The sequence below is a fragment of the Gordionus sp. m RMFG-2023 genome, chromosome 2, assembly GCF_954871325.1.
Source record: "Gordionus sp. m RMFG-2023 chromosome 2, tfGorSpeb1-WG-v2, whole genome shotgun sequence".
In the NCBI taxonomy this organism is placed as follows: Eukaryota; Metazoa; Nematomorpha; class Gordioida; order Chordodea; family Parachordodidae; genus Gordionus; species Gordionus sp. m RMFG-2023.
The window spans coordinates 47,747,833-47,772,242 of NC_088776.1; the positions used below are offsets into that span (position 1 = coordinate 47,747,833).

Genomic DNA, 24,410 nt, shown 5'->3' on the forward strand with positions numbered 1-24,410 from the left:
ACTCATATTTTAATTTTTTTTTAGATTTCTAATGATTAATGGGAATATGTTAATCTCTTTTCCTACTAGGAACTCCATTAATAAAATTTTTATCGTAGAGATTACTTATTATTCCTATAAATATCAGATTTACTCATATTTTAATTTTTTTTTAGATTTCTAATGATTAATGGGGATATGTTAATCTCTTTTCCTACTAGGAACTCCATTAATAAAATTTTTATCGTAAAGATTTATACTTATTATTTCTATAAATATCAGATTTACTCATATTTTAACTTTTAGATTTCTAATGATTAATGGGAATATGTTAATCTCTTTTCCTACTAGGAACTCCATTAACAAAATTTTTATCATAGAGATTTATACTTATTATTCCTATAAATCAGATTTATTCATATTTTAATTTTTTTTCTAGATTTCTAATGATTAATGGGAATATGTTAATCTCTTTTCCTATTAGGAACTCCATTAAAAAAATTTTTATCGTAGAGATTTATATTTATTATTCCTATAAATATCAGATTTACTCATATTTTAATTTATTTTTAGATTTCTATTGATTAATGGGAATATGTTAATCTCTTTTCCAACTAGGAACTCCATTAATAAAATTTTTATCGTAGAGATTTATACTTATTATTCCTGTAAATATCAGTTTTACTCATATTTTAACTTTTAGATTTCTAATGATTAATGGGAATATGTTAATCTCTTTTCCTACTAAAAACTCCATTAATAAAATTTTTATCGTAGAGATTTATACTTATTATTCCTATAAATATCAGATTTAGTCATATTTTAATTTTTTTTTAGATTTCTAATGATTAATGGGAATATGTTAATCTCTTTTTCTACTAGGACCATTAATAAAATTTTTAACATAGGGATTTATACTTGTTATTCCTATAAATATGAGATTTATTTTGTTAGAGCTATTTATCATACGTATTTATTCATATAAATGTCGGATTACTTAGATATTACTTAAAAATATTGTTAAAAGGCTCGATTTGAGTCGAGTTTTTAAAAACGGCTAACTCAAATTTTGGCTAGCAAAATATTGACTAAGCCTCGAGATTTAGCTAATAGATGCCAAAGTGTTGTTAAACGGCTTGTTTTGAGCCATTTTTAAAAACGGCTAACTCAATACTTCATCCAGAAAAATATTACCCAAGCTGGAAGATTTTGCTCATAGAAGGAACAAGGGTCTACACATATATTATAGAAATCTTGAGGTTTAAGCAATATTTTTCTGGCTAAAATATTGAGTTAGCCGTTTTTAAAAATCGGCTCAAAACGTGCCGTTTAACAACACTATGCCAAACCTTTATGCCACCTCTGAGCAAGGTCTGCTGGCTTGCCTAATATTTTTTCAGCCGTTTTAATCGAGCCGTTTAACAACATTACTTATAAAAAATATGATATAATGAATAAGCATGCATGTTGTAAGAATAATGAAATATAAGCCTAACAATTTTATTATTACTTTTGCAATTATATCATTGGTATATATAAATATTATTAATGTGATTGATAAATATTATTATTGTGATTGATAAATATAAAATAATGATTGCAATTGTATAATAATGCTATATAAAATAATGATTGCAATTTATATATCAATAGTATATAAATTTATATTTATTGAGACTATATATTGATGAAGGTATATAAAATAAAGATTGCAATTTGCATATCAATTATAAAATTATTTTTATTAAGACTGTATATTGATGGTGGTGTATAAATATTTGTATATATTGCAATTGAATATTAATTGTATAGAAAATGATGATTACAATTTGTATATCAATAGGTGGTATATAAAATAATGATTGCAATTTGTATTTCAATAGTAATATATAAAATTATGGTAATTACTTTTTGCATATCAATATTATATAAAATGGTGTAAATTTGGTATAAAAAGCATTAAAAAATGAAAATTTTAACAGCATGATCATAATATTGATAAAGAGTGATGTGAATTTTTAGGTAAAAACCTAATAATTAATAAATATCTATGTAAGCATCAATGACATTTGTCATTGGTATGCATATAATAGTTTTCTCTATTTTGAGAATATAAATAATTATTAGAAAATAGTAGATTTTTATTAAATTTAGATTTTATAAATTTATATTGGGCATTTTGCTTTAAAAAAATTAATTGATTTATTGAATAATCATAATTTCCAGATAAAACTAGTAGCATATTTTAAATTTTCTTTGGTTGGTTGGAGTTCCTGAATGGATTATATCAAGTGATGCTAAGATTAAAATTTCCAGGTTAACAAGATAGCATATTTTAAATTTACTTTGGTTGGTTGGAGTTCCTGAATAAATTATATCAAGTGATGCTAAGATTAAAATTTCCAGGTTTACAAGATAGCATATTTTAAATTTACTTTTGTTGGTTGGAGTTCCTGAATGGATTATATCAAGTGATGCTAAGATTAAAATTTTCAGGTTAACAAGATAGCATATTTTAAATTTACCTTGATTAGTTGGAGTTCCTGAATGGATTATATCAAGTGATGTTAAGATTAAAATTTCCAGGTTAACAAGATAGCATATTTTAAATTTACCTTGATTAGTTGGAGTTCCTGAATGGATTATCAATTGATGCTAAGATTAAAATTTCCAGGTTAACAAGATAGCATATTTTAAAGGATTATCAAAATTTCCAGGTTAACAAGATAGCATATTAGTAATATATTCTAAGAAGAAAATTTCCAGGTTAACAAGATAGCATAATAGTAATATATTCTATAATTTACCTGGGTTGGTTATGGTCTCAAATGATTATATGTCATTGTGCTGGAGAAAATATCAGCTTGTTAAATTGAGCATACAAATTTTAAGCTTAAGAAAAATTTAGCAAAAAGTCACGCGACAAAACATCAAAACACAAAAAAAAAGTATATCATGCGGCACGATACGAGTTCGAGTCTCATAATTTTATGCTTACAAAATAATGTGTAAGTTGTTACTAGTAGTATATTGCAAAATTTTTAATTATATTCAAATTGTTTTAAAAATTATTAATAATCACATTTGATTGATAAACGTCAGTCATAATTTTTATAAACGTTTGTATATTGCCATTTTACAACATTTTTTAAATATTTTAAGCGATTATTATTTCTCAGCTTGTAAAAAAATATAAAAATTTGATTGAGTAATTTTATGTGGTTTTTCGTCTGCGGGAAAATGGCTGATGTTAAATCGCACCTCCAAGAAATAATGATATCTATCAATTCTACGAATACTTCTATCACTCACAATTTCATTTTCAAGCACACTATATTCCTTAAATATTTACTTTGCGACTACATACATTTTTTATGACATGAAAAGCCTGACTTCTACTCTTCTGAATCAAAACTCTAGTAAATTCTTTCAAATGCATGGAAGATGTTTGGGAGAGTAATGAGACTCTTTTTTAATTGCTGAGGATTATACATAACACATAATATATCTCTGTCAAGTTATTACTTTTATTCATTAATTTTTTATTTTTTCTAGATTCAAAGAAATAAATTCTCTTCTTTATTTACTAATTTATCTCAATCAATTCATCATAACTTAATTCTTTCTTATCTTCTTCAATTCTTTACCTAAGCTACTATAAAGTTTAGCAAGTACCATTATAAATCAATTATTTATTTCCTTTAACAATTTATTTTTTCTATATATTAATCTTATTAACTTAATTTAAACAAAATAATATAAATCAACATTTAATATAATTACAACTTCTTTCTTAAACAAAATTTAACTTTAATCCTCTCTTAAAACTCAATTTCATGGATATTTTCTTATTCATCATTTCTCTTGTCTGCTTTTTGCTTTTTCAATTTTCCAAGTATCGTCTGCTTGTTTTTTTCCCCATTTTTTTCTATTTCAAAATTCAAATTTATCTTACAATTTACTTTAAAATTTATATTATGTCAATTTTCAAAAATCTAACAATCTACTCCTACAACATTCCTGGCCTACTTTCAAAAACAACTATACTTAGGAAACTCCTTGATCAATATGATATTAACATTATTTTAACACAAGAATCTCTTATTACCAATAATATAAAAAAAAAAAAATAGAAAACAAAACAAAAAAAAAAAGAGAAAACAAAAATAAATAAATTACAAATTATAAAAACTAACTCTTCTTCCTTTACTCCTTCAACCCCCCCGCCTCCTTTCTTCTAATACATATTCCTATCTTATCTTATAATAAAAAACATTATTTACAATGTGGATCCTGGCTTATCCACGAGTGGTACCCGTCATCCCACTCAAATTAAATGGGACCCTGACAGTAGGGTAAATTACTGTCAACTTTGTGGATCCTGGCTTATCCACGAGTGGTACCCGTCATCCCACTCAAATTAAACGGGACCCAGACAGTAGGGTAAATTTTCTGCCAAACGGTGAATGCAAATTCACTGCACTGGAGACGCCCTCTAAGGGGTGGTGGAGTGCCCACTTAATTGTGGGATGTCTCCCCAGTGTATAATATGATATGATATGATTTTAAGCTTATAAATTATAATACCTAGAAAAAAATTAAATCTAATATATAAATTATTTACATATAGTATTATAAATGACACATCAAATGTGATATCATACTGGCAATGCCAGCTACCCAAGTTAGAGTGAAAAGATGTTTTTCAACAATTAAATTTATTTTATCTCCTTATAGATGTAATTTGAGTGAGACGAATTTTGAAAATATATTAATTGTGCGGCTTAATAAAAAATTTTTAAGTAATTGTTCTTATTAAAATAATTCATTGATACATTTATTTGTTATATTTATAAATTAAATATTATTTTAAATGTGCAATTAATAAAAATGAAGGTTTTTATTTTAATTATGAAATAAAAAAAAATTTCCTTATACATAATCCTAAAGTAGGTTTGAATGCAAAAATGTTCAAACCGGTTTTTAGATGTTCGAACTGAACCGATATTTTTATTTTTTGCGAACCTAACCTGAACCTTGAACCGTTATTTTTATCCGAACCTGAACCGAACCAATATTCGTTTCGGTTTGGATCCCTGCTTAAATTAATCTATCTCTACTACGAACTATCGATATTTTGTGAATATAAAGAATTTATTTTTTAGATAATAAATTCAATTAAAACCTCCATTATTTAAAATGAATTAATTATTATGGCATTATGAGCTTGCTGAAATATGGCATTATGAGCATGCTGAAATATCTAGACCTTTTAAATTACATTAAAAAAGATAGCAGAAAGTTTTATTTGGAAACGTGAATGATTGTTTGCAATATATAGATTTGGTAGATGAATTGTATTATAATATTTCTATGATAAAAGTATTAATTTTTACAGCAATAAATTTTGTCCTATTATCATCTCAAAATTTAATAGATAATCCCAAAAAAATTTATCCTACCCCCATTAAAGCAGCCTATCCCCTACCCCCCTTAAAAAATAGGATGCGAATTGTTCCTACCCCTCCCGCTCATATAGACGCTGGCCTTCATTCATAGAATTTAAGTTCGCTCACTTTGGGCTGGTCTATGACCAACGTGCTAAATAAGATAAGATATTTTATACATCTATTCATTATGGGCAGTCAATCTTCAACAATACCCAATGTTGAAGAAGATGCAATGATGCCTTTAGAAGTTTTTAATTTACATATTGCTGTTATGCAAAATGATCCTAAAACTGTTAGAAATCTTGGGAATTTAGGCGTGAATCTAAATTCTACTTGGAAGAATCATAAATATCCCAGTGTTAAAGATGGTACCACAGCTCTCTGTCAAGCTATATCATTAAATCATAAACTCGTTGTTAATGTAATATTTTTATATTTTAATAATTTTAAATATTTGATCAGGCACTTTTAAATTTAGATGTTGATATAAATAAATGTGATTCCTTTGGTTATACACCTTTGCACAAAGCTTCATACCATTCTCGTTATGATTTAGCTACAATTCTTATTAACAAAGGTTATATAAATATGTATATTTAAAGATAAATATTATGTATATTTTAATATAAAATATTGCTCTATACTAATATCAGGATTAACCATCTATACCAGTTTAACTTGGGTTGTGCAACTTTATTTTAAATTAAAAATCTGTTCATCTAAATTGAATTATAATATATAAAGGGGAAACCTAAATAAGCCAATCTATTAAGCTGAGTATATAAAATATTTCTGAGAATAAAAACTATATGATTTTAAAAATATTGTCAAAATATATTTTGCAGCAAAATTTAAAGAGGGGATCTTTTAGATCTTGCTCTATTTTGTAGCTTAAGATATGCAAAAGATAATTATTTTAGAAATAAATTTTTCTATACATCTGAATTCTTGGTATAAAGATCATAGAAAGACATGTTTAGGGTATATTAATCCTGATTCCTAACTTTAAGACAAAGTCTTAATTCATTAACTAATCTATCTCTTAATATAAACAAATAAATATTTTTTATACATACTATCTCATGCTTGTAACATATGGAGTATGATCTATATTTTATTAGATAATAATTTATAATTAAATTGATATTCTACAAAAAATATAGTATATATTAGAATAGAATTATCAATATATTGCATTTCCCCTTTATTAATTTATAAAATATTCAATTATTATTTGTTGGATATAAGAATTTTAATTTAAAGGAATAATGTTCCACCATCAAATTTTATTTTTTATATCTTTGTCTTGTATTATTATTATCTTTCTGTCTGATAGGATAAGATTAAGAATGATTTGAATAAGAATAAGGTTTCCAAATACATCTATGGATCATCTCATTTGAACATTTTACTGTTTATTTTTTACCTTTATTTTATTTTTTTATTTTATATTTTTTTTAAAAATTTTATAGTAACACATCAGATTTCCCCTTTTAAAACATGAATTATACTCCTAAATTAAAATTTTGAATATCTTGAATCCATTATTTGTAATTTTCATTTTTTTATTTATCAATTTTTACTTCATTTTGAATTTTTTTTTTAACTGTTAATTACTTTTTTTAAACATATTTACTTTTCCTTTATTATTTACTATTTTTTTTTATTCTCCTTTGTATTTTATTAATTATTAAATCAGTTATTTCTGATTATATCAATCTATTTTCATTTATAAATTTTTACTTTTTTAAAATTTTTAATTTATCACCCCATGAATTTCTGGAATTAAATTTAAAATTATTTTATCAATCATTGCCCAATTCTTATTTGTTCATTTCGATAGATTTATTGTCGATTTATGCTCATTTTATTTTATTTTATAATTTCCAATTTTTCATTTTTTTATAACTACATTTACATTCTTTCAGATTTTATTTTATCATAATGTCTATTTTTCATTTTTTATGGGTTTTCCATATTTTTCATTTTTACTCCACTTTTTTTCATCACCACTGTATGGACATGGAGTAATAAAGATATTGAACTACATTTTATCATACAATAATATATAATTAAATTGATGTTCTATATACTAATATCAATATATTACAATGCTCATTTTCTCATCCCTACAAAAGTAGCACAGACTTAAGTCATCTAAATTAGAGGACTGCAATGGTCAGGTTTTAACCCAAAGGTCCACCTGCTAATGTTTAAAAATTATAACCCACCTGCATGCCCATGGTTTTTAAATAAAATTTTGACTTCCCATTCATTCATCTAAAAAGTCTGTTCACCTACTGTGCTGCTATCCCAATTTTTTAAAATTATTAGATTGGATAGTTTGACTTTATTTTGTACATTTGCCTAAAAAAATTTTAAAATCACCTATCTGCCTTTGTGCCCATTATTTTAAAAATAATTTTAACCAGCCAGACCACCCAATGTTTAAATTTTATAACCCACCCATTTACCTTTAATTTAGGTACCCATTGATGATACAGAGGTATATATAATAAATTAAATAGATCATTAAAAATATTATATACATCGTAGTAAACACAATCTTCCTTTAATGCTATACAAAAAGGTAGAGCTACATTTGAACTATCTCATCCCATCTAATAGGGTTAAAGAACTGGGGAGGGGTGACCTATGAGATAAGCCCACCCACAGTTGTTGGACAGGCTGCAGTTGTCTGTGCACGCAAGAGCCAATACCCCTTACTTAAATGCTTATGGGAAGTAAGAAAGGAAAAAACCTATACTAATTAAACAATGTATTAATTATGGGAGGGTATTGGCTGCTTTTAAGTTCTGTATGACATAATTGATATTGAATTTTATTTAAGTTTTAAAAGGAACTTGCCTTATTATCTTAAATACATTAGCTAAGAAAGAAACAAAGAGGATAAGGTGAGTATGTTGTTGGATAATTACACATGAATGCTTAGGTAAATAAGGAATATTATAATTAAATAAGGATTATAATTAAATAAGGATTATAATTAAATTATAAAGATGTTTAACAAGGGTGGATAATAAAGGGATTCATAAGGTGGAATGGATAGGTTTGATGGGTTGAGATATGGATTTAATTTTTAGAAGTTTTTTAATTGAGTTTTTATTGTTGCTTATGAGTAGTGTTGTTAAACGGCTTGATTTGAGCCCATTTTTAAAAACGGCTAACTCAACATTATAGCTAGGAAAATATTGCCTAAGCTTCGAGATTTCACCAATAGATGTTCAATCCTATGTGCCATCTATGAGCAAAATCTTTAGGCTTGCATAATATTTTTCTGGATAAAATATTGAGTTAGCCGTTTTTAAAAATCGGCTCAAATTGAGCCGTTTAACAACACTACTTATGAGTATAAATTTATCCATCATCAGGTTTAGGCTTACAATGTCTTTAATTGTTTGTAGAGCCAGTATGATTTAATATTTTCCATAATTTTTTCCTTTATAGGTCTGGAGCTAAATGATTGCTTCATTAACTATATTTTGTCTAAAGTTCCTAATTGTATGGCCAAATAGTTGTATTTATCTCTTTTTGAGAGTTGTTTCGAAATACGTCTCATGGTATTTGAGATTATTCTTGGGTGTTGCTGTCACAGATAATTTTTATGTTGAATATACGAAGTCTCATTTTGACTGAGATCTCGTGCCAGCCATAATTTATGGTATTTTATGAAAGTTATATTAGCATTTTTTAGGATGGCTTCAATTTCGTCACTGTATTCCCTTTATTATTAATTTTTGCATCGAGATATTTGAAGTTAGTAACTCTTTAATCTCATTATTTTTAAATGTTATATTATTATCAATAGATGCTTCCGGGGATGCCATTACTACTGTTTTATAAGTTGATGGTTAGGTTAGTTTTATTGCCATGGAAGAAAATACTTGTTAGTAAGTCAATTGTCTCATCTTTTGATTAGTGTTGTTAAAAGGCTTATTTTGAGCCTATTTTTTTAAAAGGCTAACTCAATATTTTAGCCAGAAAAATATTGCCTAAGACTTGAGATTTCGACAATATATGCCAAGACCTTTGTTCCTTCTATGGGCAAAATCTTCAAGCTAGCGTAATATTTTTCTGGAAGAAATATTGAGTTAGCCGTTTTTAAAAATAAACGAGCCGTTTAACAACACTACTTACGAGACGATTCTTAAGTAATTGTTATTGTTGTTGTTAGATGCCGGATCTATTAGATTCATGGTGTTTGTTGTTTCTTTTATGATTTTTTTGTTGATTAGATTGAAGAGAATGGGGGAGAACACACAGACCTGCTTGACACCCCTTTATTATGAAGTATGCTGAAAATAGTTGTCCTACTTACAGGCTGACGAAAGAATTATTGTAGTGGTATTTTAGGATATTTATTATAATTTGATCTATGCCATTTTTCTCCAAAGTGTTTTAGAGAGCATCATACCTGACATTGTCGAAGGCTTTCCTAAAGTCGAGGAATGTGAAGAAAAAGGTAGCTTATATCTAAAGCATTTCTGTAGATGGATTTTTAGGGGTATGATAGGCCCGTTGATACTTTTCTCTGGCCTGTAGGGGCAGATGTTACCTATTAGGAGATTTTTGGTAGAGGCAAAGATTCTACCTTTTTGAAAGACTCTAGTGTTAAGGGTAATAGCTCTTTGATCTTCAAAGGTTGAGAGATGCTATTTTTTGGGATTGCAAATTTTTGATTTCTTCCAGTCATCGGGAGTCTTTCGATAACCATATTTTCGTGAAACTGACTAGTAGGTATTTAGAAATTATTTCTGAAGCGACTTTTATATGATCATTCCTGATGCCATCAGAGCCAGGCTCTATTGTTTTTTAGTTTATTTATGGCTTTCTTAATTTTTACGGGGAGAATTTAGAGTGTGTTGTTGCCAATCCTGGCTGTTGAAAGCCCGCTATCTTAGAAAGTTTGAAGACCGACATTTAGAAATCAGCCCAAATCTCCATATGCTCTTCTTGGTTCTTTATATTTGTTTCTCCCATGTAAGAATATGGGTAATTTTTTGGAGCATGCCGGTCTACAAAAGTGTAGAAGTGTCTTATAGGCATCATGAGTTTTGTTGTTTCTCATGTCTAATTTTATTTCTTCTGCTTTCTTCAGAAAGATGCTTCTATCACTGCGTAACAATCTCTGAATACGTCTCCATAACTCCAGATTTCTGTTGTTATTTTTTTATAGATAATATCATCTTTTGGTTTCTGCTGAGAGCCATTCTCTTCTTGGTCTGGCTATGATTTAAATTGTTACAAGCGCGGAAGATTACACAGTTGAATTCTGACAAGTATTCCTTTAATGATTTAGTAGGGAAAGTATGGATTATTTTAGCTATGTTTATCATTTTATGCTATTTTTAAATCTTATGCTATTAAGTTAGTGAGGTGCCATTGGGGATTTGTTTTGGGGCTGTATGCGATGTGCTATAGATACGTCTGGTATTGTTATTCCTCCTCTCATCACTTTATATCCTGATATATTCTTTAATCAGTCTATGGTTTGTAGGGTAGCCTTCACATCTGCAAACCAGCTATGTACATTAGATATAAAAAGGTTAATTTGAGAGGAGTGGCCACCAGGTCATGAGGTGAGGAAGTTTGTCTTTAAACTTTAAAATATGTGTTTTCGATTTTCAGATTTAGATAAAAATCGGAAGGTCGAAAACAAATATTTTAAACACAAACTCCCTCATCTTATGACCTTCTCACGATGTGGCTATTCCTCTCAAATTGACCTCTTTCTATCTAATGCCCAAAGTTGGCTTGTAGAATGAAAGCCATTTTTTATATAAATATCTCAGACCATGTAGTGATCAAAGGACACATCATAATATGAAGTGATGAGTGGAGGAATAACAACACAGACGCACTTTTAATAACATACAGCTCCAAAACAAATTCCCAAATGGTACTTCACAGGTATAAACGCATCAGTTAAAAATAGCGTATTACGACATAATTAGCACAAACTTAGTTTAGACAATCCGCTCTTTCCCTACCAAATCAGTCAAAGAATGCTGGTCGGACTTCAAACTCATTGTCTTCTTTGCATATAACAGTCTATCACAGTCGGGTACAATGGTTCTCGACCAAAAATATGATATTATTTATAAAAAAAGACAGCAGCTGGAAACTGGATCTATGGAGACTACCACGCAGTGATCGGAGAATTTTTCTAGCAAAAGGGCCGAAGGAATAGAAATAGCGACGCTTAAGAAGCTCAGACACTTCTGTAAACCGGCATACTTTTAAAAAATTACCTAACTTACCATACATGGGAGAAACCCATATTTAGACCCCGAAGAGCATATAGCTATTTGGACTGAGTTTTACATGTCAGTCTTCGAATTAAGAATCCCTTCAAAAATATCGGACTTGCAACAGCAGGCTCGACACCATCACCTTCTGAATTCTCCCTCATAGAAATTAAGAAAGCAATTAACAAACTAATAAACAACAAATCCTCTTGCTATTTGGAATGAACATATGAAAGCCGCCTCAACTGTGATAAATGAGATAAAAATATTATTTGATTGATAAGAAATATATATAGTGAGTTTACCATAATTTTCTATAAGATACTTGTCACCTTTTTAGCCAACTCTTTCAATAATTTAGAACCCTTAATGTTCCTAACAGTTTTCTTAATTAAAAAGTATTTTAACATGACCATAATTTTATATGCCCTATGGGCTTTGCATTATCCTGAAGCTCTTTGCGCTTAATAATTTTTAAATATTTTGGGCTAGCCTTTGGCATAAGTTTTTTTTAAAAATCGGACTGGATTGAAAATATAAAACCCGGGCAGTGCATCACCTCTGCAGGTCTATTTAAATAAAGATAAGCAAAGCTTTAAAACTTTGATTCAAAATCTAAAAATTTAATATATATTTCTTTCAATCAATTTTTTACATAGATAATAAATGGATTAAGGTTTATTTTTAACTAAAGTAGTAAATTTTAATATAATTTGTAAAAATATATAAAACAAAAAATAATTTTAAATAATTTTTCTAAATATAAAACAAAAAATAATTTTATGTATATTTAAAATAATAATGTGCCAACTTGCGGACTTAATATTATAGAATTGTATTCTTAGATTTAAATTATTGTAAATATAATTATATTAAAAGAATTAAAAAATCTATTAATAGATCGGATGAAATATAATTATTAATTTATATAACCTTAATATTGAATATATCTAGTAATTTAATTTTTATATCATAAGAAAATGAATCTCAACTCAATTAATAGAGGATATAAAAATTTTTTTTACCTAAGCATTTACGGTTTAACTGTAAAATGGATACACTAAAATAAAAAACGATTCCATGAAAAATGATTTTCACGAAAAATATTTTTAATATTGAAAATAAAAGAATGATTATTTAAAATATTTAATATTTTTTTTATTATATAAATATTTTACATGTTATTTTTTTGTAATTTTTATTTTTAAGTTCAAATTTTCTGAAATTTTAAAAATTAAAAAAAAATAGATTCAAGGTTCTGGTTTATTAAAAATCAGAGTTTGGGTTCACAGTTCTGGTAAAAATGTCTAGAAAATTAATTCAAGAAAAAATAAATAAAAATTCTTATTTTATATGAGAACTTTAAACAAGAAGTTAAAATCTTCTGCCCCCCCCATAGTTTTGCTATTGATCTATATTTTGACCTTTAATGTGTTCTTTCCATAAAATCTTTTTAAATTTTCTTAGGTGCTAATGTCCATTGCAAAGATCTTGAAGGTGATACACCATTACATATTTGTTGCAAAGTTGGAATAATTCATCCTACAATAAATTTAACAAAAATGGCTTCACTATTTATAGAATCGAGGGGTGGTATAATTTTACTCAACGATAAGAACAAAAAGGGTAAAACGCCACTTCATCTAGCTGCAGAATGGGGTCTACCTCACTTAGTTGAATTATTAATCCAATCAGGTTAATTGATATATCACATGTTAAAATATTAATTTAAAAATTAATATTTAGCTATTTTTAAATTTATGACATAAAGTAATTGAACAGTGTTTTACAATAACCCTTTTTTATTGTATTAACTTGTTGTTTGTTATCTAACTTAAATGTAAAGAAATATTTTTTAAAACCATCTTGAAATGAATTTTAATTAACTCAAAAACAAATAATGTAAAAGTTTAAAATAGATATTCTTTTAACTAATAGGTCTAGTTAAGAAGGTGAACCGGAAAACCCCCACTCTTGGCGAGTATTTTTAAATATCATTATTAGCCTAAATTAAAGAAATAGCCAGTATTGTCATAGTTTAAATAAAGACTTATTTTTTTATAGGTAGCAGAATTGACGCCCTCGACGTTTCATATCGTACTCCCCTGCATTGTTGCGCAGACACACTGCTCCATTATAATTCGCTAAGTAGTCGAAAATTGAATTTATTGGCCTTCGCGAATTGCGTCAAAATCTTTCTTATCAAAGGATGTGACCCTCTCAATTTGAGCCAAATGTTTTTTTCCCATCAAAGCAATTCGCCTCTCTTTTTTCAAAAGCCGATATTTTACAGGCCTAGTTGCAGTACCGACTCTAACGGATATCTGGGAGACATGATCGATTCCAACAGTTATGGATCATCATCGTATTTTAATAATAATATAGCGAATGTGGATGGAAACGTTGATCTAAATATGTCCGATGAATCGGAAACGATTCGAAGGTATTTATTGTTTGTTTCTTTGGAAAGAGAGTACTATCGAAAAAAATTTAAATTTTGTAATTATCTATTATATTGTATATCGGTCGAAGATTTGTCCAGGCCCATATTTTAAAATTTTTTTTTATTTCAAATAATTTTGGCTCTATTTTAGGTTATGGTCCACCCCTTCATATGAACATTTATGAAAAAAGTCAAATCACTTAAAATGACCACATATATTTGAAGCTACTATATTATTTTTAAACGATGTAACAGATTAGACAAATAAATTAAAATATACTTTTTATTTTAAATATAAATAAAGATGGCTAAATTAATTATAAATTAAATATAAAAGAATATAATAGTAATTAATAAAGAAAATATATTAAATATTATATTAATTATATATAAAATAGCTTATATTTTTTTATTAATACAAGAAGAGTATATAATAAAAAAATAATAATTAATAAAGATAATATATTAAATATTATATTAATTATATATTAAAAGTTGATTACATTATTTCATTAATACGGTATGTATTAAAAAATAATATTAATTGCAATGATAAAATAAATAAGCAATCAATTGAGAATAAACTAAATTATTATGATTCAGAAAATTTATATTATATTCAGATAATTTACTATATTTTGGCAAACTCTTAATAATTTATAACAGACAGCACAATTATATTATAAATATATCTTTGATATAATATTAATAAAATTTATATCATGTATCTAATAATATAAATTTGAATTATGTAAAAATGCAATCACTTTTTTTGCATAATAAAGTATAAATTGAATTAAAATTAATTTGATAATTCATTTTCATTAATAATATCTAATGATTATTTAGATATTATGTGATAAAATATTTTATAATAAATTAAGGAGCTTTTATTTTGTAATATAATACAATATATATTAAGTTATTTATATGAATTTAAATTGGAGTTTTAATTTGATAATATGTGGTAAAATATTTATATCTAAAATTAGAATATTTAAGATTAATTACTAATCAAAACTATCTACTTTGGATTGGTTTGCAAGTTTCTAAATGTTTTATGGTGATGCTAAATTCAGTAACAGTAAGTTTAGCTCTTCTTCCGCATTTTCTTCTACAGGTTTAATAGATTGCTTTCTTTCCAGGTTTATGCAACACATGATCATATCCTCCATAAAATATACAATCTTTATTTTGTCTAGTTTTCTAAAAAAATAAATTATTATATGTAAAAATTAACATATACTTTAATTTCTAATTAAGCTTTGATATTTGTTGTGATTTCTCTCCAACCTCTTGATCTTTATAGTTACCTCAATTAGCTGACAATATGGGCAATCCAATCTTTGGTAATCCTGGCCATTTTATGGGGAATCTAGTGGCCATTTAATAAAAATTTATCAATACAACAAATAACTTATTTCATAAAAAAAATACGAACTAGAGGGACGAATGGAAGATATGATTATGTGTTGCATAAACCTGGCAAGAAAGCAATCTATTACGAGAAGAAAATGCGGAGGAAGAGCTAAACTTACTGTTACTGAATTTAGCATCACCATAAAACATTTAGAAACTTGCAAACCAATCCAAAGTAGATAGTTTTGATTAGTAATTAATCTTAAATATTCTAATTTTAGATATAAATATTTTACCACATATTATCAAATTAAAACTCCAATTTAAATTCATATAAATAACTTAATATATATTGTATTATATTACAAAATAAAAGCTCCTTAATTTATTATAAAATATTTTATCACATAATATCTAAATAATCATTAGATATTATTAATGAAAATGAGTTATCAAATTAATTTTAATTCAATTTATACTTTATTATGCAAAAAAAGTGATTGCATTTTTATATAATTCAAATTTATATTACTAGATATATGATATAAATTTTATAATATTATATCAAAGATATATTTATAATACAATTATGCTGTCTGCTATATATTAACCAGATACCTGCAGAGGTACCATTTGCACGGCCCGGCCCGGTTTTAAATTTTTTAGGCCCGGCCCGGATTTAAAATTTCAGGCCAGGCTCGGAATTTTTTAAAATTATATTCGACCTGGTATATACAAAAATTCACCTATGAGGTATTTTACCATATTTTTCAGCGAGTATTATCGCTTATTATTTAAAAAATGCATGTAAAAAGCTAATATTTTGAGAATATTATATTGAATTTATAAAAATTATAAAACTGTTATTTATAAAAATGGATATTTTGAGCATATACTATATTTTATATTGCATTTATAAAAATAAAACTAATATTCATAAAAATGGTAATAATATTTGTCATATACTATATTTTATATTACATTTAAAAAAAATAAAACTAATATTTAATTTATAAAAATGGGAAATATTTTGAGAATATAATATATTGTATTTAATTTACTATTTAATTTATAAAATAAAAATAAATCGCTATTTAAAAAAATGCATGTATAATAAATAGTATTTTGAAAATATAATCTAATTGCACAATATTAATATATTTTATTTTATAATATAAATTTTTAACAAAAGAAGATAATTGTATTATATAATATTGTAAAAAAAAATAATGAAAAATGTTGGATTAAAAACTTTCATGACTCAAGGTAAATATAATAAATGCAATAAATATTTGACAGTTTGCAAAGTAAAAAACCAGCATGATTGACAAAACCTTATACTCAAGAAAGATATTAAAAATTCACAAATTATCATGAAGAAAGAGAAGCATATCTACCTTTTCAGGTTAAAGATTACTTCTTCTTTCTTCAAGAATTCTCCCAGTAGTGAAAAAATTCCGCTCACAGCTTGCACTTAAAGCAGGAATTGCCAATTTTGCTAAAATTGGAAATTCGCTTTGATGAGCCGCCCACCACTCTAACAAATTATCCACCTTAAATGTTTTATCTATTATTATGTAATTATAATATTCATCATCGGGTATTGACATATTACCAGAATTACCATCGCCCCATTTGTCATAAAACGATTCAGTTTGTTTAACAACAGTCGTAATTTGACTGGTCGATGGTATTTTATTTACTTCCTGAGCCTCTTGTAATTTAATATAATCTTTTATATAGTTTTCCGTCATTTTGCGATCTGTCCCTGACTACATACGTAATTGCTTGAATTTGGGACAGAGAAAAAGAAAAATAAAATGATACTTGTGTAAAACAAATTTTTCAATTAAAAAATGCTTTATATTAAGTAAAATCAATTACAAACTTTAAGAAGTGATAATCCTTTATTTGATTGTTTTGGTAAAATATATTCTAAAAATTTAGATATGAATTATAAAAAAATATATTAATAATACTTGAATATTGGGGCTTATTTAAGATATTCCTTTATTTGATTGTTTTGGTAAAATATGTTGTAAAAATTTAGATATGAATTATAAAAAAATATATTTATACTTTGAATAAATTTGCAGGAAATTAATAATTAGATCGATCTGTGGGTTGTTAGGTAGTGTTAACCATCACCCAATATTATATTAATCATAACTATAATATAATATAATCTTATAAGTATAACCATTAACTCATAATGTAAAAATTTTTATAAAAAATATTAAGGCCCGGTATGGCCCGGGTTTAACAATCTTAAGCCCGGCCCGGATATATTAAAAAAAAATTTTTTTAGGCCCGGCCTGGATATGTTTAAAAAAAATTTTTTTAGGCCCGGCTCGGGTATATTTAAAAAATTTTTTGTAGGCCCAGCTCGGGTATATTTAAAAAATTTAAAATACGGCCCGGCCCTGCCCGGGCCGGGCTTGCAGGTCTCTGATATTAACAGATCTAGAGTATTAAGAGTTTGCTAAAATATTGTAAATTATCTGCAATTTATAATTTTGGATTGTAATATAAATTTTCTTATTTCTGAATCATTTTTTATATTTAATTTATAATTAATTTAACAATCTTTATTTATATTTTAATTTTATTTAAAATAAAAAGTATATTTTAATTTATTTGTCTTGTCACATCTTTTCAAAATAATACAAATAATATTCCTTCAAATTTATATGTGACCATTTTAGGTCAGACCTTTTTCATAAATGTTCATATGAAGGGGTGGACTCCAGTGTTGTTAAAAGCTACTTTTAAAAGTAGCGCGCTATCGCTACCGCTATTTTATAAAAAAAGTAGCGCGCTATCGCTACTGCTATCGTTTTCAAATGAGTAGCGCGCTATTAGCTACTTTTTACGCTACTTTGATTTTTTTTTAATATTTTTTTTTACATAACTTTATTTCCACAAATAAAATATTGATATAAAAACATGACTATAATTTGTTACATATATATATATAATTTATTTATTATTGCACTTTAATAATAATAACATTTCGGTACTGTCATCCCCAAGTCTAGAGCGACAATCAGAAAGTATAAGCTTTGCCATACTAAATAATCGTTCAGCACTAGCACTTGAGGGCAACGCAGTATTAAATTTAATAAACAAACTTTTTATATGAAAAAAATCATCAAAAATATTTAAATTAGTATTTTTAGATTTAAAAAAAGCATCTAGAAGTTAATTAAAAATACTTCAGTATATTCTTTAATAAAAGTATGCTCCTCCACATTAAAATACTGTATTCCCATTTGATCCAATATATAATTCATTTCCATTTTTTTCTCATCTAGAAACAATGCTAAAAGTTTCATAGCATTGTAAACACTATTCCATTTTGTAGTGTTTGGTGTCAATAAATAACGTCCTAATTTTTTTTTGAAAATATCAGACGTCTTTGATGACTTATTTTGTTTATTCCAAAGAGCTTGGCATTTAGAAAATAATCCTCATTTAATAATGCTTCTTCAGCATCCACTGTCGCAACTAAATTTAGGTTGTGGCAGGAACAACGATGATGGTAGGTAACATAGAAGACTTTATTGAAGATCCTAAATATTATAAATTTATTTTATATTGGTGAAAAATTAAATATAAAATAATTTAAAACCGAGGATGTCATGAACATCAATTATCTCAAACTCCATTTCATCATCCTCTACTTGTTCTCCATCTTCAATATTTTTGTCAGGAATATTACTAGTATTGTTATTATTATTATCTTCCCCAAATACTCTATATTATTTATATCATATTATAAAAAAATTATAATAAATTTAAAACCTGAAGCCTTCAGGAAATTAGACCCATTATCCGTAATCATCTTACAAACCTTGTTTTGAATTTTGTAAGACCTATGGATTTCTGCAATAATATTGGCTAGAATGTCATAAGTTTGACAGTCAATTATATTCTTTAGCTAACGCTACAGATTTTCGTTTAAGATTTTTAGGATCAATCCAATGTGCAGTTACTCCTCATTTTTACCTTCTATTGTGAGTCCATCAATCTGCCGTTGTACAGACGTAGGAGACATCTGATAGATTTAATATCAAAGATTCTTTCATTTCCTTAAAGCTCTCCAAAATTCTTGCCATCAATGTCTGCCGGCAAAATATCTTGGTCCGTGGAGAAATAGTGTTTATCATCTTTATAAAAGAATCATTATCCACCAAGGATAATGGTTGAACTGTATCTATTATAAAGTTCATAATGACTTTGTCAGCCAATTTTTGTGATACACCAGGTGTTGATGAATCCAAATTGGTTAATTTTGTTTGTATTAAATTTGATTTGGAAATGGGTTTATCTTCTTCCATTACCCCAAAACTTTTGAGATATTTTTCAATCTCTTTATAATTTGAAGTGTGCACAGTCTAAAATTATAAAATACTTAGAATAAAAATTATGTAGGAGATAAGTACATAAAAATGATTGAAATAACTATTTTAAAATGTTTTAAATAATTTAGATAAAATTTATGAATATATAAAAAAAATGATTGGTTTTTGATTTTAAATTATTTTAAAAATTAAAGATTAGCCTACACATTGATATTAAATTTGTTTAATATATTACATTTTAATGTTTTTTTCAAATTAAAGCTGCTCGTATGATTTGAAGAGATAATTTTGCGGCACATCTTGCACCGAAACCGATATCCAGTATTAATTTTTTCTTCAAGGTTAAAATATTTCTTGAATTTTTGGAAAGGATCATCTATATTTTGCTCATTTTCCAAAGAAATTTCAATATCTTCAACAATCTCACACATAATAAGATTTATAATGCTTAATATAAAATGTAAAATGAAATATAAAATAAGATAAAAGCTAGGATATACCAATAACGGAATTTCAAAAATATATAATTTAATGAATGCGCAAAATATAAATTAAATACAGATTGCTATTTAACAACTGTTTTTATCTAATATATAACAATAATGTATATTTTTAAATATAAATTTCAAAATTAAATTAAATAAAAGGATTATAATTTTAGATTTTATAAAAAATATATTTTAATAATTTTTAGATGTATTTATTATGTAAAATTGAAAGTAGCGAAGTAGCGCGCTATAGCTACCGCTACTGGTAGCGCGCTATTTTAACAACACTGGTGGACTCTAACCGTATTTTTATTCCCTTTATATGATTTTCCATTTGGTTAATTGATAAAATTAAAATAATTTTTTTAAGAATAATGGGTCTGGTCCGGGTTTTATTACAGATTTTTTTAGGCGCGACTCGGTTTGAATTGATTAATTTTAAGGCTGGCCTGGATTACAATTTTACGGGACGGGTTTCTGCGCAGGTTTCTGATAGATATAAAAATTTTAATTTTTATACTATTTTATTTTAACCACTTTTTTTTTACCTCAAAGCCACAATACTTTTTTGAATTCTATCCTGCAACCTACTCAACATTCGAACGTTCCTCTTCCCATGTCTTGCATTCGATCATTCATAGAAGGCCATTTAAAACGTAGTTTTAAAAGCTCTCATTCTAATTTAAATAACTTTATTGGGATAAATGCTATCAAAAAATCTCACATGTTGAACCCTCCTTTGGCTCATCTGATGATGAACGATCCTGAATTGTGGGAAGTATTAAGTCGGCACGTACCTCCTTCCCTTAGACATTCTTGCCGGGTTCTTATAAGATCGAGAGTTAATATGACTCAGGATAAATTTATTATAGCTGTTAATAAATATTTTAAAATACCCACAACTTTGAAGGAATATTTATTGCGAGTTCCGATATAATGTTTTTTATTATTAAATATATATATATATATGATTTTGGTTAACCCCTCATTTACCGTTAGTGCGAATTTGCATACTTTGCCACGAATTTGCGCTAACTGTGAATGCAGGGTAATGGGTTGGTGCAAATGCGAATTATTTACAATGTTATTGAAATGATAAGATTTTTATAATTTATCATAAAAATATGTAAAAAAATGTATTTTATGTTTGCAATAATTTATTAGAGTATAAATAATAATTTATTTATAAATAAAATATGTATGAATTATTTTTATAATCTTTTTTTTAAATGATAACATTTATACAATAACTTTTGTGTTGGAGTGCCTTTCAACAAAACTTGGCGGCTTAAAAATTAAGACCCATTTTTGAGATAAATTTTGATTGGAATTATATATTTATTGCATTGCAAATATTACAAAACCGATTTTAATTTCAAAAAAATAAATTAATTACGAAAATAGTGACAAATGGTAATTTGATTTATAAATGATAAGATCAAGAAAAGTCCTACCCATGTCAGTAATGTCGTTATGGGAGGAGACAGAGGGGCTCAAGCCTCCTTAATCCCTTTTTAAAATATTTTTCCTTTTGCTCATTTTAGATTGAATTACTTTTTTTTACAAATTTTAAATATAATTATATTTTTTGTTACTTATATCAGAAATTTTCGGGCCCCCTATAGTTGGTGGCTATATAACAGGGTTCCTCACAATTACGATTAGAAAGGAAATAATCGCAAATTACAATTCCTTAAAATAAAATACAATTATGAATTACTTTTATGAAATCGCAAAAATTCATAATTAAATACCAATTGCAAATAATAATGTATTTTTTGAGTAATGGGGATTGCCAATTACAATTATTTTTTATGATTAAAATTATATTATAAATAAAAGTTTTTAACAAAACTCTGTAAAATACATGATGTTAAATTATACACGAAACTCGTGATTAAATCAGTGAAGCTAGGGTGAGATTTAAATCTCAATTGCGATTTATATTATATATCACAATTATATAGGGACATGGGTAAAATAATTTAACCGATATATTTCGATGCAGCTCTATTCGAAAATACTTTTCAAAAAAAGTTACTATCGTTGAATTACTACGATATTCTTAAAAATACGTGCATGTAGGCTGAAGATTTTTTTGTATGTTGAATGAAGTCTTTAAATGAAGTTTATGAATAATTATCCTAGAAACAAAGCAAATTAAAACAATCTAGAATATTTAAAATAATGATTATTTGCTGTTAATCCAATCAATTAAATATAAAAATAATATCATTTAAGAATATTATATAAACAACATTTATGTAATATTAAGTCTGATGTATAAACGTATAAATAACCTAATTTTATAAATTAGGATCTTCTGGCAATTCATTTTTTAAAAATCGTTTATAATAAGTGCCATATATTTTAACCGTCTGAGAAAAAAGGTCCTAACCTGAACACGGGTTATAAAATCTAGCTCGACCCTGGGAACAATTTTGGAAAGGTTGATCCAGATCCGAGCAGGTGTCATAAAAATTTACCTTGATAAGATAAAAAATTGACTGCCACCTGGTTAAACCAGTTGAGCAAAACCATTATCAATGTCATTGAGCAGACGTAATAAAACTCATAAAGCAGATTATTGGCACATCTAATTATACACCAAGTTGTTTAAAAATCTATTATTTGTGGGGTAAATAAAATCGGCACTATTAATAATACTTACCTATTACAATGCAAAAGTTTTTATCGGGGTCAGAATTAAAATTTTCATTCTACCTCGTAAGAGTAAAATTGGCATAAAACTACTCTTAAATGATTAATAGTAAAGTAATTAAAAAAATTCACAAACGATTTCAAGCGTCACGAGACGAGATTGACATTTCAAGTATACTATCCGGAAATTTATATTCTATCAAATACTTAATATTTAAATGCGTTAAATGTTCTATGCACAAATTTAATATGATTATTTTTTTACGTATCTTCTGATTGGTCAATATTTACGTGAAGTATATCCAAACCTCTTCTTCCATTTTACGGTTGTTATAAAGCTTCCTCCAAACTATGTATATTAATTTTTCTCTTATCAACTATCTTATTTATTCTCGGATGCCCACTATATAGCATCCCCCAAACTATGTATCAATTTCTCTGGTATAATAAATCCCATTTTTATTTTCATAAATCAAAATAATTTAAATTGCTTCTATTTGATCCATTTAAATTTCTCGATAAGAAAGAAGAACATACAGGAATAAATTGTGAGAGGGCTGATCTTCGCAAATTTTTTAAAATTTTTAGCTCCCTTTTCAAATTATAAAAAGGGGTTGAGCTCCCTGACCAGGGTTGCCATGTCTCCCCCCCCCATCAGCGGGAGACTCCCGAAATTTTTTAGCATATATGCAGACATCTCTTTCCAGCAAAACTACCGCAATTGGAAATCTCCCGCAAAAATCTACAGCAATTTTTTAAAAAAAGTAGTTTTTAATATATATATAATAATTTTGAGAAACAGTAATTGATTATTTTAATATTTTTATTTTAAATATTTCGAAAAACATGTCTAATTTGTAAATTTCTTTTTATCCTGTTTTATTTTTATCCAATAATAAATCAACATCATTTCATTCATATAAGTTAGTACAGGGGAGTATATCGTATATATCGATTGCAATACAAAAATATTCTCCAAAAAAAATAAATAATACAGATGCAACTACAGCTGCGGAAATCGTATAAACCTATCATGTGGTTCAACATTCACAGAGCTATATCATTACAATGTTGGTCGAATCTTTTTCCCATGATATTTAATGACTCCAATATAAGTGCAAACCTTACTTGGTTTTAGTACCTGAATCCTAGAAATTCTAGACGATTTAAAGGATGGGCATCCATATGCAATTCTAACAGATGCATCTAATAAGGGAAATATTAAAACATTTCCCTTGATGCTTCGCTATTTCAACTAATAAGATCATTTCAATAAAACTGTTAAAAAATTTTTCCTCGGATAGTGAAAAATTCAACGATGTAGCTAACCACATAATGTAAATATAGCTGATTCAGGGTTATCAATGAATTTCATGTCAGCTATCCGCGCTGATAAC

The 24,410-nt window shown here is 26.7% G+C and overlaps 1 protein-coding gene and 1 long non-coding RNA gene across 2 annotated transcripts; one reads left to right on the forward strand and one right to left on the reverse strand.

Annotated features, from left to right (window-relative positions):
* Positions 1-2,121: 2,121 nt before the first annotated feature.
* LOC135925131 (uncharacterized) lies at positions 2,122-2,715 on the reverse strand. The gene is made up of 4 exons (XR_010571548.1): positions 2,595-2,715; positions 2,415-2,456; positions 2,325-2,366; positions 2,122-2,276 (listed from the first exon to the last, which is right to left on the reverse strand). It is a non-coding gene; the product is annotated as an uncharacterized LOC135925131 (long non-coding RNA).
* A 2,698-nt stretch (positions 2,716-5,413) lies between these two features.
* Positions 5,414-21,755, forward strand: LOC135923763 (homeobox protein Wariai-like). Its single transcript, XM_065458693.1, has 5 exons — positions 5,414-5,850; positions 5,892-6,006; positions 13,166-13,393; positions 13,763-14,141; positions 20,908-21,755. Exons 1-5 carry the CDS (start codon positions 5,569-5,571, stop codon positions 21,287-21,289), a joined length of 1,386 nt encoding a protein of 461 aa, XP_065314765.1. The 5' UTR covers positions 5,414-5,568; the 3' UTR covers positions 21,290-21,755.
* The last annotated feature ends 2,655 nt before the right edge of the window (positions 21,756-24,410 follow it).

Excerpts from the sequence above, each read along its gene's own strand:
- LOC135923763 (XM_065458693.1), top strand. The coding sequence starts at position 5,569 with ATGACCAACGTGCTAAATAAGATAAGATATTTTATACATCTATTCATT. Across the intron at positions 13,394-13,762 it reads TGAATTATTAATCCAATCAG|GTAGCAGAATTGACGCCCTC; the intron begins GTTAATTGATAT and ends ATTTTTTTATAG. Across the intron at positions 14,142-20,907 it reads GAATCGGAAACGATTCGAAG|CCACAATACTTTTTTGAATT; the intron begins GTATTTATTGTT and ends TTTACCTCAAAG.